Below are 17,318 nucleotides of genomic sequence, written 5' to 3'. Positions count from 1 at the left end.
CCCAGAAGGATCAAAATACAGATGACATTGTTAATACAGATAAAGTAAATGAGTTTAACCAAGGGTAAGAAAAGTGTTGCAATATTTTCAGAATATTTTAGGTGGGGAAGTGTTTCCTGACTATACCCTTATCTCTGTAGCAAGCATGAAGCACATTCCTTGAACTGAGCAAGCAGTACACCCCCGTGCAGTTTTCGCTTGCCTCCGACTGCAAACAGTTTACGCTGCTTTTTTTTTACTGCATTCAAAGTGACGTTGGCCCCTTGGCTGACTGCACACCCCCATCCCATTGGCATTTAGCTTCTTCTCAGGGTCATGAGTTTGAGCTCCGCGTTGGGCAAAACGATTCCTGCATTGCAGGGGCTGGACTAGATGACCCTTGTTTTCTCCATTTGCTGATTTCCCCACCTCCTAGCAGGTTTTTTTCTCTGGGCGGTAGTGGTGGTAGGGAAAGCTCCGACCCCCTTCCAAAATTCCCAGTCTTCTTTTAGTCCCCCTTCCACACTCACCAGCCCTGATTCAACTGGCTAAAACACACACAACCAGATTTATTGTTTGTCACCGTCGTTTCTCTCCCGGGCGACGGTGCTGTTTTTGCAGAGGATGGAGATGAGTGTGTGGAATTGAAAGAGGAAGATAACAGCATCGTTGCTGCTTCACAACCGTTTCAGAACTTCCTCTCGTGTTGAAATGTCAAATGAGAACATGCCAGCGAAATCAGGACGACGGAAACCTGCACACACACACGCACTCACGGGTGTTGTTGGCCAAGGTGTTTTTTTTAATTATGCCCGCATGGCCACAGCCACAAACACAGAAGCAAGGAATGCCTTAAGGCACAGGAATCCCACCATGGGCTGCTCTCAGCTCCTCTGTGTCCTTTGCAAGGGGCTTGTTTAAGAAAAGGAGGGTCTAAAAAGCCAGGAGTCGAGGAGGACTCAGGTCCCTGCAGCAGCCGGGGATGCCTGGAGGGCGGCCATCCCCGCTGCTGCTGGCTTGGGTTAAAATCCAGACATAAAACAAAACCCGTTCGCAAAAATTGATAACGAGAAGCCCACAGCCCGACTTTCCCCAGGAGAGAGAGAGAGTCACTGTAGGATGAGGCCCTTTGGGATGTTGCTTTGGCAGTGTCAGCTGGGCACAATCCATCTCCGGATGTGGGAGCCGGTCACTCCTCGCCGCCAGGCCTCTTCAGCACTGCACTGTACTTCAAGGGGACGTTGTCGGACCTCAGGACGACCTCCACCAAGGTGAAAACAGTAATGACCTTGAGCGACAAGGAAGAAGAAGAAGAAAAAGGGCAGCAGGTTAGCTGGCTGGCAAGTGATTGATTCGAAAAGGCTGAGATGTCCCTGAAAGCCACCCCTTCTGGTCTAGGAAAGCAGAAAGTTCACAGAAGGTGATCTGAAGGTAAAAGGTAAAGGTAAAGGGACCCCTGACCATTAGGTCCAGTCGTGACCGACTCTGGGGTTGCAGCGCTCATCTCGCTTTACTGGCCAAGGGAGCCGGCGTACAGCTTCTGGGTCATGTGGCCAGCATGACTAAGCCGCTTCTGGCGAACCAGAGCAGCGCGTGGAAATGCCGTTTACCTTCCCGTCGGAGTGGTACCTATTTATCTACTTGCACTTTGATGTGCTTTTGAACTGCTAGGTTGGCAGGAGCAGGGACTGAGCAATGGGAGCTCACCCCGTCGCGGGGATTTGAACCGCCAACCTTCTGATCGGCAAGTGCTAGGCTCTGTGGTTTAACCCACAGCACCACCCGCATCCCTGATCTGAAGGTATTTGGTAGCTAAACAGAACCTCTCTACACAGAGGCAGTCTATCTTAAAATACCTGACAAGCACTACCCAGGCAGGAACGTGCAAAAAGGCCGGTGCCAAAGATTATAGTGCTAAGCCCCATTTAGTTTTGTGTGGATGGCAAAGGTCAACGAGGGGCGCAGGGGTATAACTCCGTCAGTATGTAGAGGGCAGCTTCCTATGTCCCTGTGGATTCTTCAGGGAAGGGCCACAGCTCAGTGCATGCAGAAATTCTCGGGGCGGGGGGGAGTAGGGTCTTCCTTTCTCTGGAGCTGATGACACTGGGGGCCGCGTAAAATGCCGCTGTGGGCCACAGGCAGCATGTGAGCTGAAGGTCCCGGGAAGTTTCTCTTCCAGCAAGAGACAGTCCTATTGCTCCACCCTTTGGTTCTGCCTTACTTTGCAGAAGCATCTCCTCGGAAGGATTAGGGATCTCTGCTTGTGCATTAGTAGCCCCCTTTGCCTTACGCCCAGCGTCCCTCGTTCCCAGCCAGGTGGCAGGACCAGGGGCCCCTTGCCAAGGACTGCAAAACAATTAGCCAGGGCGCTTTAGGGAGGGCTGCCAACTTGCGCTTGGCACCAGGGCAGAGCTTAATCAAACCCAACAAATGCCTCCCTGCGGCCGAGTTACTGATTTAATGGATGCGAGGGACACGCACAAGAGAGAGGGAGAGAGAGCGAGAGAGGTTCTATTAAAGCATCTGACACCACGTCGCGGGAAATCTGTTTTAGGAGCAGGGGGGTGGCATGCAAGGGTTCTTGAATCTGAGCACTGCCGCGGGAATTGGAGGCAGAGCAGGATGCATGCTAGGACAGCACAGTGGGAAGGGTGGGGATCCTGGCAACAAGAGCAACAGCCTGGAAGGGGAAGGAGCAAACAGTGTGTCAATTAAGTTTTTGGAAGAGGGCTTAACCAGGAAGGCATTGCAAAGAAGTCAGACAATACAGCTGCCAAGTGATGCGAAGGAGCCTAAATTCCATCATTTTTATTAATTAATTTTACACACGGTCCTCTTTCTGAAGATCACAAGGCGGTTTGCAACATAAACAGCCCTGATCACAGAAAGCTGCCTTCTGCAAAGTTGGACCATTGGTCCATCTAGCTCAGTGCTGTCTACACTGACCGGCAGCAGCTCCACAGGTTTCAGAGAGGAGTCTTCTCCCAGGCCTACCTGAGATGCAGCCAGGGATTGAACCAGGTACTGTCTGCAGGTAAAGCAGATGGGCTACTACAGCCCTTACCTGTTCGGTTTGGGGGAATTGTCCCTAATGCCAGAGGAGCAAAGGGGGCACTCCACAAATCGGCAGGCTGGGAGGTAATGTGGGTGGGCTTGAATGGAAGGGACAGAATAGGCGTACTTGGTTCCAATTACCCACTGAAACCTTTTTAGTATCATTAAGATAGTGAATCTTGGTTAGACAGCAGACCTGCAATCACACACACACACACACACACACACACACACACACACACACACACCTTGTAGGTAAGAGAATAAAAGTGAAGCAAGTTATTGTAGGAAAGACATACAGCCAAACCACGGTTGTCGAATGTAATCCATTCTGGAAGCCCGTCTGGCTTCCGAAATGTTCGACAAATGAGGTGCGGCTTCTGATTGGCTGCAGGAGCTTCCTGCACTCAAGCAGAAGTCGTGTCGTACGTTCAGCTTTTGAAAAACATTCAAAAACCGGAACATTTACTTCTGGGTTTTCGGCATTCGGGAGCCGAAACGTTCCAAAACGGAGGCGTTTGGGAACTGAGGTTTGCCTGTACTTGGACAGAAAAGTTCCTAGTTCTACCTAGTCTAAGCCATCTGTAGCAGCCACACCGGCTACTTGCTCTCTCAGAGGACAGCTGCAGCCTGACCTCTGATCTTTAGGACGCAGAGAGAAGAAGGAAGAAGCTATAAGCATGAGGCACCCTGAAAAGCACCAGTCTAAACACCAAAGAGGTCAGCTCAAGAGGTTAAAGTGAAGATAGTCTGGGAACCTGGAGGCCACCAAGTCCGTTTGTCTTAACTCATGCAAGAGCCCTCTTCCGTGCAGGCTCAGTTGCACCCTAACGTACAACAGAGAGAGTGAGTGAGGGTGCAAGCAAGCGAGAGAGGCAGGAGGAGGGGCTGCAAGTGCAGTCGTAGGACATCTGCTTTGCATGTAGAAGGCCTCTGGTTCAATGCCCTGAGGGCACCCCTGGTTAAAAGGATCAGGAAGGAAGTAATAGGAAAGGCACGAGGCAACTTCCTGCATTCACCCACAGCCACGCCCCACACTCCCGGGGAAGGGAAGGACTGGGGCGGGCAGGGGGCTTTACCTGTTGCACAGCATCCTGCTCCAAGCTCTCTGGCTCCCACATCAGAGTCAGCTGCGGCTTCTTGCCCAGCTTCTGGAACTGGAAGCCCACCAGCGGCAGGGCCTGCAAGAGGAAAGAAGAGACCAGGTGCTCTTACGGAAATGCACAGAATGGTGTGTGGGCATCGGGTGCTCGTGCAGCCACTGTTACGACGACCATTTATTGTGTTTCCATTATTCAGGTTTATTAGATTTCTATCCCGTCCTTCCTCCCCAAGGGCAGGAAACACACAAACAGTGCAACCATCAAAACATGCCAGCCTAGGATCCTAGTACCTACAGGACCGCCTCTCCCGGTATGCCCCGTGGAAGACCTTAAGGTCCATAAATAGCAACACCCTAGAGGTCCCGGGGCCTAAGGAAGTCAGATTAGCCTCAACCAGAGGCAGGGCCTTCTCAGTGGTAGCTCCGGCCTGGTGGAACGCTCTGTCTCATGAGACCAGGGCCCTGCAGGATCTGATTTCTTTCCGCAGGGCCTGTAAGACAGAGTTGTTCCGCCTGGCCTTCGGCTTGGAATCAACTTGATCCCCTTCCCCTCTTTCCTTTTTCCTTCTTTGGAGTCTCCTTCTTTGGAGGTCTTTAAGCAGAGGCTTGACAACCATATGTCAGGAGTGCTCTGATGGTGTTTCCTGCTTGGCAGGGGTTGGACTCGATGGCCCTTGTGGTCTCTTCCAACTCTATGATTCTATGATTCTATGATGGAACTCCTATTTGGGGACTTCCCTGGCTTTTTTCTGGCCCACGTAGGACCAGTCTGGAAAGTTGGCTTCAAGGAAGCTTTGACGTTTTCATCCCCAAAAAGTTTTTGATTTGAGTTTCTACTGAAATGAGGCTGCATTTTTATGTTGTATTTTAATCTTGTTTTAAAGTTGTAATTAATCAATTGTTTTTATACCTGGTGTTAGCCGCCCTGAGCCCGGTCTTGGCTGGGAAGGGCGGGGTATGAATAAAATTATTTATTATTATTATTATTTAAAGTGGGTGTTCTGGCTGTTGCATGATGGGACTTGTGGTCCTATTCTTCTGGAAGGCATGTGATTGGTGAAGGCTGAGCTAGGCACATCCCTGGGATCTCAGGGAGCAGAGGGGTCTGGAATGGGCCAGAGGTATCTTCCTCAAGTGTTTTCCTGATTTCACCCACCGCCAACCACCCTGGTTCTGTGAGATGGTTCCTGCCAAAGCTCAGCCTAAGTGCAGAACAACCAGAGAAAGGCTGGCTGCTGGTTTCAAAAGGATTGGAGCCAGGAGTAATTTACCCTGTGATTCAGAGGATCCCCCCCTCCATTCACTCCATTTCTGATGTTCAGGCATGGCTGCTGATGCTGATATTGCCAAAAGTGCAACACCTACACAGGGGAGGAAGGTGTCAGCAAGCTGGAAAAATGGGGGGGGGGGCGGGTGCACGCCTCAAAATAGCCCAAAGAGGACTGGGTGGGCTCAGTGGCCACAAAACACTGACTGACAATTGGTGGAAACTGCCCCCCACAAAAGCCCAGAAAACCGAACAAAACAGAGGAAATGTAATGGAGTATCCAAAAATAGGGAATGGTCGACTGACTGGGACACTGAAGGGGAGCCTTTTTGCACTGTAGTAATAATAATAATAATAATAACAATAATAACTATTATTATTATTATTATTATTATTATTATTATTATTATTATTTATAATTTATACCCCACCCATCTGGCTGAGTTTCCCCAGCCACTCTGGGTGGCTCCCAATCGAGTGTTAAAAGCAATACAGCATTAAATATTAAAAAATTCTCTAAACAAGGCTGCCTTCAGATGTCTTCTGAATGTCAGGTAGTTGTTATTCTCTTTGACATCTGGTGGGAGGGCGTTCCACAGGGTGGGGGCCACCACCGAGAAGGCCCTCTGCCTAGTTCCCTGTAACTTGGCTTCTTGCAGCGAGGGAACCGCCAGAAGGCCCTTGGAGCTGGACCTCAGTGTCTGGGCTGGATGATGGGGGTGGAGAGGCTCCTTCAGGTATGCTGGACCGAGGCCGTTTAGGGCTTTAAAGGTCAGCACCAACATTTTGAATTGTGCTCAGAAACGTACTGGGAGCCAATGCAGATCTCTCAGGACCGGTGTTATGCAACAATTTGCTGCGGGCACCCCTTGCTTAAAATGTAATTAAAAGGGGATGACTAAAAGGGGATGTCTTTAATCGGATAGGCTGTCCCCAAGGTGAGCAACGGCTTATGAGACAAGAGAGTCTGCCAGTGTGCGTACAGATTCCATTTGCAATTTAAAAATAAATAACTCTTTTCTCTAAGTCCAGAGAGCTCTCTGTGCAAAGCACAGGAAACCCACAAAGCAGAAGCCCCAGGAGGCTCTCCTCTCGACGTCCCCCCGACTCCCTTCCATGTCGCATAACCTTGTAGCTGGCAGAAGCTTCTACCTCTCACAAGTGCCAGGGAACAGCGGACCGAGTGCCCGGCGCCCCTGAGCTCCCATTTCCGAAGCTGAAATTAAAACCAAGGTCTCCCCGTTCCCTCGTTTGAAGAGGCAAAAGCCCTCGCCACACCGCCTCTCCTCGGTTTTATGGCTGCTGCGAAGGGATAACGACCCCCCCTGGAAGGGTCTGATGGAGGGGCAGATGGCGGGCGGAGGAGTCGGAGGCACCCCCTTGAGGCAGCTGCGCTGAGGACGGTTCATTATCGCCGAACGCCAAGGCCCCCCAAACAGCAATTAGGGAAGGCAAACGAGCCGGGATGGCGGCAAAGAGGACTTACAGGGGACGGGGAAGGGAAGCTGCCTGGAGAAGACGGTTGCTGTGTCTCCAAGAACTGGAGAGCTCCAGGACCCCCCCCCCCAAAACCCCTCAGACCCAGCGCTTGCTAGGAATGGCAACCTAGCCCTGGCCGTGTTCGACTAAGAGGCATGCCTCTCTCCCGAGTGTGTCTTATACACCAGCCCTGCCTTACGCCCATTTCACAGATGGAGGAGTGGAGACTGAGGAAACAGGCCTTAAAGAGAGCCAAGGGGAGAAAAAGCCCTTGAACCACGATGGGGCAAGACAGACTGCAGAAGCAGTTCCAGGGGCCCCCACTCTTTTTTCTTTTTTGAAATCATTTTTATTTGATTTTACAAAGAACCCATCGTTCTACCCGGACACTGAGGTCCAGCTCCGAGGGCCTTCTGGCGGTTCCCTCACTGCAAGAAGCCAAGTTACAGGGAACCAGGCAGAGGGCCTTCTCGGTGGTGGCACCTGCCCTGTGGAACTCCCTCCCACCAGATGTCAAAGAGAAGAACAACTACCAGACTTTTAGAAGACATCTAAAAAGTTTAGGGAAGCTTTTATTGTTTGATGCATAAATAATAATAATAATTATTATTATTATTATTATTATTATTATTATTATTATTATTATTATTATTTTAAACAATACCAAATATATATCCATATAAGGAGATTTCTCTGGAGACTTCCCCCCTCCCATCCCCTCCACAGGTCCTATTGCCAACATTTTCTACTGCGTATTATTTCATAATCTCTATTGTACATCTATCCATATTGTCCATAGTAACTGTAACATGGCAAGTGAGCTTCGCCCCCCCCCTTAACGCTATGGGACACCATATGACAGGAACATCTCTTGCACAAGGCCCTTGGAAGAAGCTACTAGCCAAGATGGCGTCAAAATGGGGAGGGGAGGTGGTTCTCAGTGCTAACAATTCAAAATATTATGTTCCTTGGCGTTCCAAATTCTGTAGCTGGGGGAACATCCTGAATTCTTCAACCTTTATGGGGGAAATGATACTCAAATAACTTCTTATGTTATTTTATTTTATTATTACAGTCATACCTCGGGTTTCAGCCGCTTCAGGTTGCGTTTTTTCGGGTTGCGGACCGCCGAAACCCAGAAGTACCGGAACGGGTTACTTCCAGGTTTCGGCGGTCACGCATGCGCAGAAGCGCTAAATTGCACTTTGCGCATGTGCAGAAGCGCCGAATCGCAACCCGCACGTGTGCAGACATTTCAACCCCGAATCGGGTTGCGATTCGGCGCTTCTGCGCATGCGCAGACATGCAGACGTGGGTTGCGAACATGCATCCCGCACGGATCACGTTCGCAACCCGAGCGTCCATTGTATTACTACTACTACTACTACTACTACTACTACTACTACTACTACTACATAAAATTAATGCACCACCTGATTGTGTTCTCCAGGGATCAAAGGGGTACCTGGGGCCTGCAAAGGAGCTGCAGATGCTGCCGGCACAGGCCTGGCAGGGGATTTGCTTACAAACTGCCTCTCTGCCCAAGGAGCCCAAAGACGTACGACGCAGGGAGATGATAAGCAATCAGGCAGCACAGCACAGTTAAATCAAAAATCTATATCGAGTTAAAAACATTCAAGCCAATGTCATGATTGGATTCATGGGCGCCTGCACGGCTGGGAGAGGGACACTTACGTTGCAGTAGATCCGCTTCTGGACACCAAACCTCAGAACCAGGACGTCGAAGGCTTCATTGAGGACGCCCATCACCATGGCCTCTGACTCCAGGGGGCCGCACTCCTGGGAGGGGAGACAGGGAGGGTGTGCTAAGCAGAGCGGACACAAGACCCTCCTTCCCAGCGGACCCTGGGATATTGCCCAGCCACACCCCAGGCAACAGAGACGGGCTGTGCAAAAGACCCAAGGAAAACGGGAGGGAGAAGCCTATACAGAAGCCCCCGCCACACCCCCAAGGGCTGCCCCGCCTCACCTTGACAAAGACGGCAAAGAAGAGATCGGCGCTGAGCTCCTGCACCCGCTTGGAAGCCATTTTCCTGTCGTTGCAGTGCTCAGCCTGCTTCTGGATATCGGCCTCCTCCATCCTTGGGGCAGGGCCATCGCCTGGAAAAAGGGGTGGTCAGAAGAGGCAAAGGGAGCAGCAGCCAGCTCACCCCCTTTGGGGCTGCAGGGACTGCGCTGTGTCTGAGGCCAAACCAGGAGGTGGGAGGCCTGCGGCTTGGATCCCAACTTGCTTTTCCGTTAACACAAGGGCTTGCGATTTCTGCCAAACACCTCCCCGTAAGAACATAAGCAGAGCCCTGCAGGATCAGGCCAAAGACCCATTTAGTCCAGCATCCTGTTCCCACAAGCAGCCCCCAAATCATCTTCCCGGCTGAGTTCTACAAGAGCAACCCTAAGATGCAGGAGGAGGACAACAATAGGCAACACCACCCTGGGCAGGATGCCACCCTCGTTGGTGTGGCCCAGCAGGGCGGGTCATGCAGTTGCCCAGCCCCTCCCCCTTCTCCTGAGCAGCCCAGCCTGACCCCAGGGAGGGGGAGCTGGGGGCATCTCCCCAGGGAAACCCACCCAGGGAAGCAGAGAGCAGTCGGTGCACCATGATGTCCGGGTAGCGGCGGATGGGCGACGTGAAGTGGGTGTAGAGGGGCACGTTGAGGGCGTAGTGGCGGAAGAGGGCCTCGTCCTCCAGGGTCCCGGCACAGAAATACACAGCCATCTGCGAGGAGAGAAAGGAGGCGGGTCAGAGCTCTTGCAAGTGGGGGCGGGGGTGGGCAAAAGGCAGAACAAGGCCCAAAGAGGGGGCACAGTCACACAAGTGGCTCCCTAGGACAGAGCTTTGTGATCCACACGTGGTGGTGGAAATGTCTCCATTTCCTAATGTCAAGGAGCGAGCCGGCAGTAAATCACACCGTTCAAAGTTGGAGTTAACTCTTTATTAGCAAAAGCACAATCTCCACAGGCTTGGCTGGGTGTCAAGCCTAAAGAGGACAGCAACTCATCCCCATGAATCAAGTTGCCGAGACTGAAAAAGTCGCCTCGCCACAGCCCTCACCTCTAGGGCTTTTTTCCAAGCAACTGGAGACTGCGCCCGCATGAAGCCTGCTGCTGCCCTGCCCTTTTCATGCCTCTTCTGGTTCTGGGAGACCAGTGGGGAGGAGAGCTTGTTGCAGCAGGATGGGGAGACAGCTGTGACTCTTCACCATCTGCCTCTTGGCCTCACCCGTTCCCCTTGCCTGCTTCAGTTTCTCCTTCCGAGTCTGGACTTCTCTTTGCCACTGTCATCCCACCACCACTCCCTGGGCTCTGAGCCTTCTTCACTTGGGGGTTCCCCAGCTGGTGCCTCTTACCAGGAGTGCCAGCTTGGCCCTGTGACCGTGGGTACCTGCGTCCCGTGGGTGCCATGCAGCATGCATGGCCCTGGCACTGCAATTTGTGGGTGCCCGGTCCCTTCATGGGGAATTTTGTGGGTCCTCAGGCACCCAGGACCCCAGGGAGTTGCCCCCCACCATTTCTCTGTGACCAACCAGTCTGTGACACCTAATAGATTAAGGCAGCCCTTTCCCAACCTGGTGCTCTCCAGTGATTTTATTGGCTGGGGTTGATGGGAGCTGTGGTCCAAAATCACTGGACAGCACCACATTGGAGAAGGCTGGATTAGTGCCTGGAACAGGATTCACCCCACTCCGCCCCACCAGAAAAGGGCTTGAACACCCATCTCTTTTCTGACAGCTTTTCCTCCTCCGCCGTCTTGCCATGCTGACAACTGACTGACAACTGCCCATCAAGCATTTAATGAAGCAGAACAGCTACCGCCTCTTGCTTTCTCGACATGCCTGCTTTTGGAGAACAGACGCTCCAGGCAAGGAGGCGGCTGGATATTGTTAAGCACTTGCTAGCTGCCATTGCTGCACTAATGGTTAGAAAAGGGAAGGGAAAAAGGAAGCTGCACATTGGGTTCTCATCCGTGGGATTAGCAGTGGAAACATTCACTGAGTGCAACCTCTGGCTGAGAGACCGAGTTGGGGACTCACTTCTTCATCAGCTTTGTCTTCCTTACAACCCTCCTGCAAGGTAGACCCAGGTAGGATCATAAGGCTGTTAATGGCTGCTAGCCGTGATGGCTCTGCTCTGCTTCATGAACGCTGGAAGATTCAGGAGAGACAAAAGAGAATAGGGTGGTACCTCGGGTTACGAACTTAATTCGTTCCGGAGGTCCGTTCTTAACCCAAAACCGTTCTTAACCTGAGGCATGCTTTCGCTAGCGGGGCCTCCCGCTGCCGCGCGATTTCCGTTCTCATCCTGGGGCAAAGTTCACAACCCGAGGTACTACTGGTACTTTTGGGTTAGCGGAGTTTGTAACCCGAAGTGTTTGTAACCCGAAGCGTTTGTAACCTGAGATACCACTGTACTTCTTCACAAAACACATCATGAAACTGCGGAACTCGCTGCCACAAGAGGCAATGATCACCACCAACACAGATGACTGGACAGATTCGTGGAGCAGGACACTCTTGTACCAGCTACAATGGCTCTGCTCTGCTGCCACAGTTGGGAGGCACAGGAGGGGAGAGGGCTCTTGGGCTCGGATCCTGCTTCTGAGTTACTTACAGAAACGGTCTCCCTCCCTCAGGAAGTTGTGGACTCTCCTTCCTTGGAGGTTTTAAAACAGAGGTTGGATGGCCATCTGCCACGGATAATTCAGCAGAGATTCCTGCATTACAGGGGGTTGGGCTAAGGACCCTTCGAGTCTCTTCCAACTATTTGATTTGATGTTCTGGGTAGCCACTGTGAGAACAGGATGCTGGACTACATGGGTCACTGGTCTGTGGGGTTATTCTTATGTTCTTAGCCCTGCCTCCGTAAATTACAGAAGGGGCGGCTGAGAAAAGAAACCCCTGTTCTCTTCACCCCTCCTTCTGAAATGGGGGTCGGGAATGGAGGGTAATAATGCAAGAGTGATCTACCTGACGGAAGAGCTGTTTGAGTGACAAGGCTAACATATAAACGAAAAAATAAATAAATGCAGCATCAGCAGCAAGTATTATTAGGATGAAGGAAACAGAATGTCAAAATGGGTCGTCTTTCTTCAGAGTTTTAGGCAGGCACTGTTTCTTCTCTCGTGTTGCCAAACTCAGGAGCGTGACCTCCTTTTGCAGCCAGATTTGTCCGAGGCAAAGGAGGCTGGAAAAAAGCAAAGCAGGAGGGACGGCTGGGCCTGTGAAGGGGCAGGGCAAGCCCAGGTGATGGATGGGGCAGGGGGACCAGGCAAACGGTTGAACAGATGGGCTTGCGCGTCACGGAAGGATTTCCGCTGGGGCTGCCATGGGCCTCAAAGCGAGGGAGTCGGAGCCAGGGGATCGGCCTTTTTCGGCACCCCAAATCCACCTCAGAGCGGTCCAAGGTCCCCTCGACCTTGTTTGCGGAGCACAGCTTCCCGCCGGCAGGGTTCCCGCGCAGCCACACACGCACAGGCGCACACCTGCCTCTCTCGCCATCTGCAACGGGAGTCATCCTTCATCTCCTGATGAAATCACTCACGGAGACCGAGGGAAGGACTTGGCACCGTGCGCTTCCCCCTCCCGACGGCTTTCGATCTAAAGATCAGCCCCGTAATAAATCAAGGCCCACTCTGCACAGACCGCCTTCCTCTGTGGAAAGGCGCAATCTCCCCGAGACAGCTGCCTAAACCGCAGGAGGTCAGGCTGCTTTGCTCTGGGGCTTTGGATAAACACGGCAAAACCCCTGCCATGGGGAGGCTTGGGCAGGAGGAAGCAGTTTCCAAACGCTGATATTCCCATGAGGAAGTGGGACACAGCCACACACCAGGAGCCGGGATCTAGACTGACCCCATTTCTGCTTCGGTTCCTGAGTTTCTCATGCTGGGCAGACTCCCCATGTTGTTTTCCCCCCTACCCCACACCCACCTCCATTGGAGGGGAGGCTAGAACCCACAAGGAAGGTGTCCTTGACTGAGACCCCAGTGAGCTGTTGCCGGTCAGTGCTGGCAATGCTGAGCTAGATCAACCAATTGTCTATCTCAGTGTAAGGCAGCTTCCTAGGCTGTGGCTACCGCCACTCCTTGTGGCAGTGAGTTCCGTAAGCTAATCAGTAGAAAAACAGCCCATTTAGTCTCCACCAAGATTATTGTGGGAACTTAAGAGATGAACAAGCTTATAGAGGTGTGCACTTTCATGGGTTGTTGAAAAATGAATCCACACGCATTGTGGGCTTGATTAGGCGCTGTCTAAAGAAACTGGGGAGGCAGAAGGGAGAGGAAGAAGACTGGGAAGAGGAGGCACGGAAGCTGAAGGGGCTACAAGGCAACTGATTTCATGGAGCAAAACCCACCAGGGATGAGCTGCTGGGCTCACTGGGCCTGACACTCAGCCAAACCTGTGCGGCAGCTAGACTGGTGATTGGGAGCGGCTGCCGAGACCACATAACACCGGTCTTGAAAGACCTACACTGGCTCCCAGTACATTTCCGAGCACAATTCAAAGTGTTGGTGCTGACCTTGAAAGCCCTAAACGGCCTCGGCCCAGTATATCTGAAGGTGTGTCTCCACCCCCATTGTTCAGCCCGGACACTGAGGTCCAGCTCCGAAGGCCTTCTGGTCGTTCCCTCCCTGCGAGAAGCCAAGTTACAGGGAACCAGGCAAAGGGCCTTCTCGGTGGTGGTGCCCGCCCTGTGGAACACCCTCCCATCAGATGTCAAAGAGAAAAACAACTACCAGACTTTTAGAAGACATCTGAAGGCAGCCCTGTTTAGGGAAGCTTTTAATGTTTAACAGATTATTGTATTTTAATATCCTGTTGGAAGCCGCCCAGAGTGGCTGGGGAAACGCAGCCAGATGGGCAGGGTATAAATAAATTATTATTATTATTATTATTACTATTTCTGCTATAAAAAAGAGGTAACTCCAACTCTGAACTGTGCAAGATTGACTTTTGTTCTGTGACAAGGACGTCGGTGGCAGTGACTGCAGGGTTCCCACTTACTTGCATGGGGCGGGAGAACATGTTGGTCAGCACCTCCTTTCTCGCTTCGGCATATTTGTCCGCTCCAAAGGTTTTGTTCAGGCTTTCCTGGTGAGAAGAGAAAAGGAAAAGGTCTCAGATAGCAGGGGCAGATGACCACAGGCCCTCCAGAAGTTGCCCGACTTCTCTCATCCTTCCTGACCCTTGGCGACACCGGCTGCTGGAGGGCGTCAGGTTGGGGAAGGCTGGTTTAAAAGAATGAGCCTGGGATCAAGGGAGTCCCTCCCTCAAGCCTGGCCTCTATTATGAACTCAAAGTAAAGGTAAAGGTACCCCTGCCCGTACGGGCCAGTCGTGTCCAACTCTGGGGTTGCGCGCCCATCTCGCTTAAGAGGCCGGGAGCCAGCGCTGTCCGAAGACACTTCCAGGTCACGTGGCCAGCGTGATGAAGCTGCTCTGGCGAACCGGCACCAGAGCAGCACACGGAAACACCGTTTACCTTCCCGCTATAAAGCGGTACCTGTTTATCTACTTGCACCCGGGGGTGCTTTCGAACTGCTAGGTTGGCAGGCGCTGGGACCGAGCAATGGGAGCTCACCCCGCCGCGGGGATTCGAACCGCCGACCTGACGATCGGCAAGTCCTAGGCGCTGAGGTTTTACCCACAGCGCCACCCGCGTCCCTATGAAACTTAAAAGGCAGCCTCTTATTGGACTCTTAATGGGAATCTCCTCCCCGCCACCTTGGGCATTAATAATAGTAATATTAATTGCACAGCGATCATCGTTGCAAGCATAATAACAGGCACCGCTTGCTCTCGCCTCTCTTGCAAAACGTGCTGCCGGCAGCCATTTCTCCAAGTGTCAGGACATTCTAAAAAGCAGCACGGCACAGGGAGAATATTAGCCACTGAAAAAACCCTTACAAGAGTCATTATTACTATTATTATTAATTGATGTAGCACTTCGTGCCAAATGTAGTTTGCAAGCACAAAAACCAACCGTGCACACATTAAAATATAGGCATCCATGATTAAGATACACAATAAAACAATCCATTTTTTGAAAAACAAAAAAGTTGTCAAGTCTAGGGAGAGGCATCCACATTTATCCCCCCCCCCCCCCGAGCCCGCAGAGGCCCTGGCTCTCAGCATGTCCCATGCACAGACTCACATGCAAGGCCTTGGCAGAACTGCAGTCTATCTCCAGGCCCATCTGGCTGCAAAAATCCATGAGGTCTTTGAGCATCTTGCTCTGGGGCGGAGGATGACGGCGCAGCAAGGCCTTTGATGGGAAGGAGCGGTGCATCTGGTGGGCGACGGCCATGTTTGCCAGCAGCATAAACTCTTCTACCAGCCTGGAGTGGAGGAAGGAACCCTTAGGACAGTGGCTCTCAAAGGGAGGGCGAGGGTAGCAGGAGAGGGTGGCAAGGGTGGCAGGAAGATTCAAGGGCAATCAAAGAAACAGGTAAGCATTTCACTGTAGTAAAGCACAGCACGGCATAGTATAGAAATAATCTTTCTTTTTAGTGGTTTTGGGTTAAACCACAGAGCCTAGGGCTTGCTGATTGGAAGGTCGGCGGTTCGAATCCCCGCGACGGGGTGAGCTCCCGTTGCTTGGTCCCTGCTCCTGCCAACCTAGCAGTTCGAAAGCACGTCAAAGTGCAAGTAGATAAACAGGTACCACTCCGGCGGGAACGTAAACAGCATTTCCGTGCGCTGCTCTGGTTCGCCAGAAGCGGCTTAGTCATGCTGGCCACATGACCCGGAAGCTGTACGCCGGCTCCCTCGGCCAGTAAAGCGAGATGAGCGCCGCAACCCCAGAGTTGGTCACGACTGGACCTAATGGTCAGGGGTCCCTTTACCTATGTTATAAATCAAGCACTGCTGGGAGTTGCTGCTTTTTGTTTGCCAATGTATTTTGTATCAATCAAAAAAAATGGTGTGTCATGAGCAAATTTTTATTCTGAAAGTGTGGCCTGGGGGGACGGACGGAAGGAGAACCACTGGAGGCAGCGCTAAAGAGGACCAAAAAAGCGTATCTTGAGAATAATTTGAGAATTGCCAAAGATACTGGATGGCCATCTGTCAGCGATGATTTAGTTGAGATTCCTGCATTGCAGGGGTTGGGCTAGATGACCCCCAGGGTCTCTTCCACCTCTATGATTCCCAGAAGCCCTTGATCCCAGTGTCTTCCCCTTCTCCTTGCTTTTCTATCTCCCTTGAACTGTCACAGTCAAAGGCGCTTGATGGGTGGGGTATAAATAATAAATTATTATTATTTATCTCAAAACAGAATTGCTTTTCGCGACGGCTGGCAAGAGGAGGCCCAGGGGCTGTCTCCACGTTGGAAGACGGGACTTGGAGCAGAGGCTTTGGCTTGAGGGGTCGAATCCGTCCCCACGCTTGCCGTCCTGGCAGCACCCCAAATCTACCCCCCTCCACCCCCACCTCTTATAACCCGTTCATTTACTGGGGCTTTTTCTCCAGAGCAACATCAACATTGCCAGTGATGTGGTGCAGAATTATTTTGCCTATGCAAACAAATCCTCGCCAGGTGGCAGTGTTGCTTCCTTTATGGACGCAAGAAAATGCCCAGCGGAATCTGAGCAGCCCCTCTTCCTAGGAGTAAGAAGGAAAGAACAAGACATAAAAACCAGGCAGGAGAACCTGCTCAGATTTCCACCTGCGGCACAGGAGAGAAGCACACAGAGAGTGCCTGCAAGCTCCTCGGGGCAGGGACCTGTCCTTGTGGTTTAACGCTTCTTCTCTGCAAAATCCTGTCCACATTCAATGCTGCGCTCGCCCAGTCACAGTGGGGAAAGGACGCAGTCATGCTGTAGTCTGAGGGAGAAAGTTAGGGGTCTGCCCCGCTCCCCCTGCAATGCTAATAACAATTAATTAATTACACAGTTCACACACCAGGTTGCAGCCAAGCTGCTTGAGTGTAAAATTTAACACCCACCAAAACCTAGCACTGCCCATTGATTCCTTTTGCCAAATGCCCATGTGTGGTTTATGAGAGAATGGCAGGCAGAAATGCAATGGTCAAAGGACCCCCCCCCCCATTTATGGCACTACTGGCCCAGCCCCCTCCTGCTGCCCCCCTTTCCCACTCTAGACTAGTTTATCCTTTTCAAGGTACTTCACAGTCACTTGAAATGAAGACTGCTTTTTGCAGCCGACTGACCCAACCTGTGGGCCCCAAAGTTGCTCCCTGCCCTGATCAGATCACGGACATTCCCAGAGTTTGCAGTGCAGTTTGGGTGCGCAAAAAGTGTGCAAAGTAATCCATATTTTTACATTTATACAAAAAGCACGTTTGACAGAGATGTGCATGGAAAGATGCGTATTTTTTGGAGGGGAGCATGTGTATGAAAAAGTGCACAATTTGAACGTGAGCCTTTCCACGCATTCTTTCACAAAGCCCGCAGGAAATGGAT

General features: G+C 51.7%; 1 protein-coding gene across 7 annotated transcripts in view; it reads right to left on the bottom strand.

Moving 5' to 3' along the window:
- Positions 1-758: 758 nt before the first annotated feature.
- DIS3L2 (DIS3 like 3'-5' exoribonuclease 2) overlaps positions 759-17,318 on the bottom strand; it is a 197,060-nt gene continuing 180,500 nt past the window's right edge. For 5 of the 7 annotated variants that reach the window (XM_083612737.1, XM_083612740.1, XM_083612738.1 and 2 more), the window contains 7 exons: positions 15,050-15,233; positions 13,901-13,987; positions 9,471-9,618; positions 8,872-9,002; positions 8,577-8,681; positions 4,113-4,214; positions 759-1,267 (listed from right to left, as the gene is read on the bottom strand). In XM_083612737.1, coding sequence (XP_083468863.1) covers positions 1,169-1,267; positions 4,113-4,214; positions 8,577-8,681; positions 8,872-9,002; positions 9,471-9,618; positions 13,901-13,987; positions 15,050-15,233 — 856 coding nt within the window. In that variant the 3' untranslated portion in view covers positions 759-1,168. Of the gene's footprint in view, positions 1,268-4,112; positions 4,215-8,576; positions 8,682-8,871; positions 9,003-9,470; positions 9,619-13,900; positions 14,452-14,543; positions 15,234-17,318 lie in introns of those variants that run through there. The other 2 variants (XR_014547886.1, XR_014547887.1) reach the window with 2 other exon arrangements.

This window comes from Podarcis filfolensis (assembly GCF_964270895.1).
Source record: "Podarcis filfolensis genome assembly, chromosome: 5".
Taxonomy (NCBI): domain Eukaryota; kingdom Metazoa; phylum Chordata; class Lepidosauria; order Squamata; family Lacertidae; genus Podarcis; species Podarcis filfolensis.
Note: the sequence above shows the minus strand (reverse complement) of the source record. Positions and strands in the feature narration are given on the sequence as shown.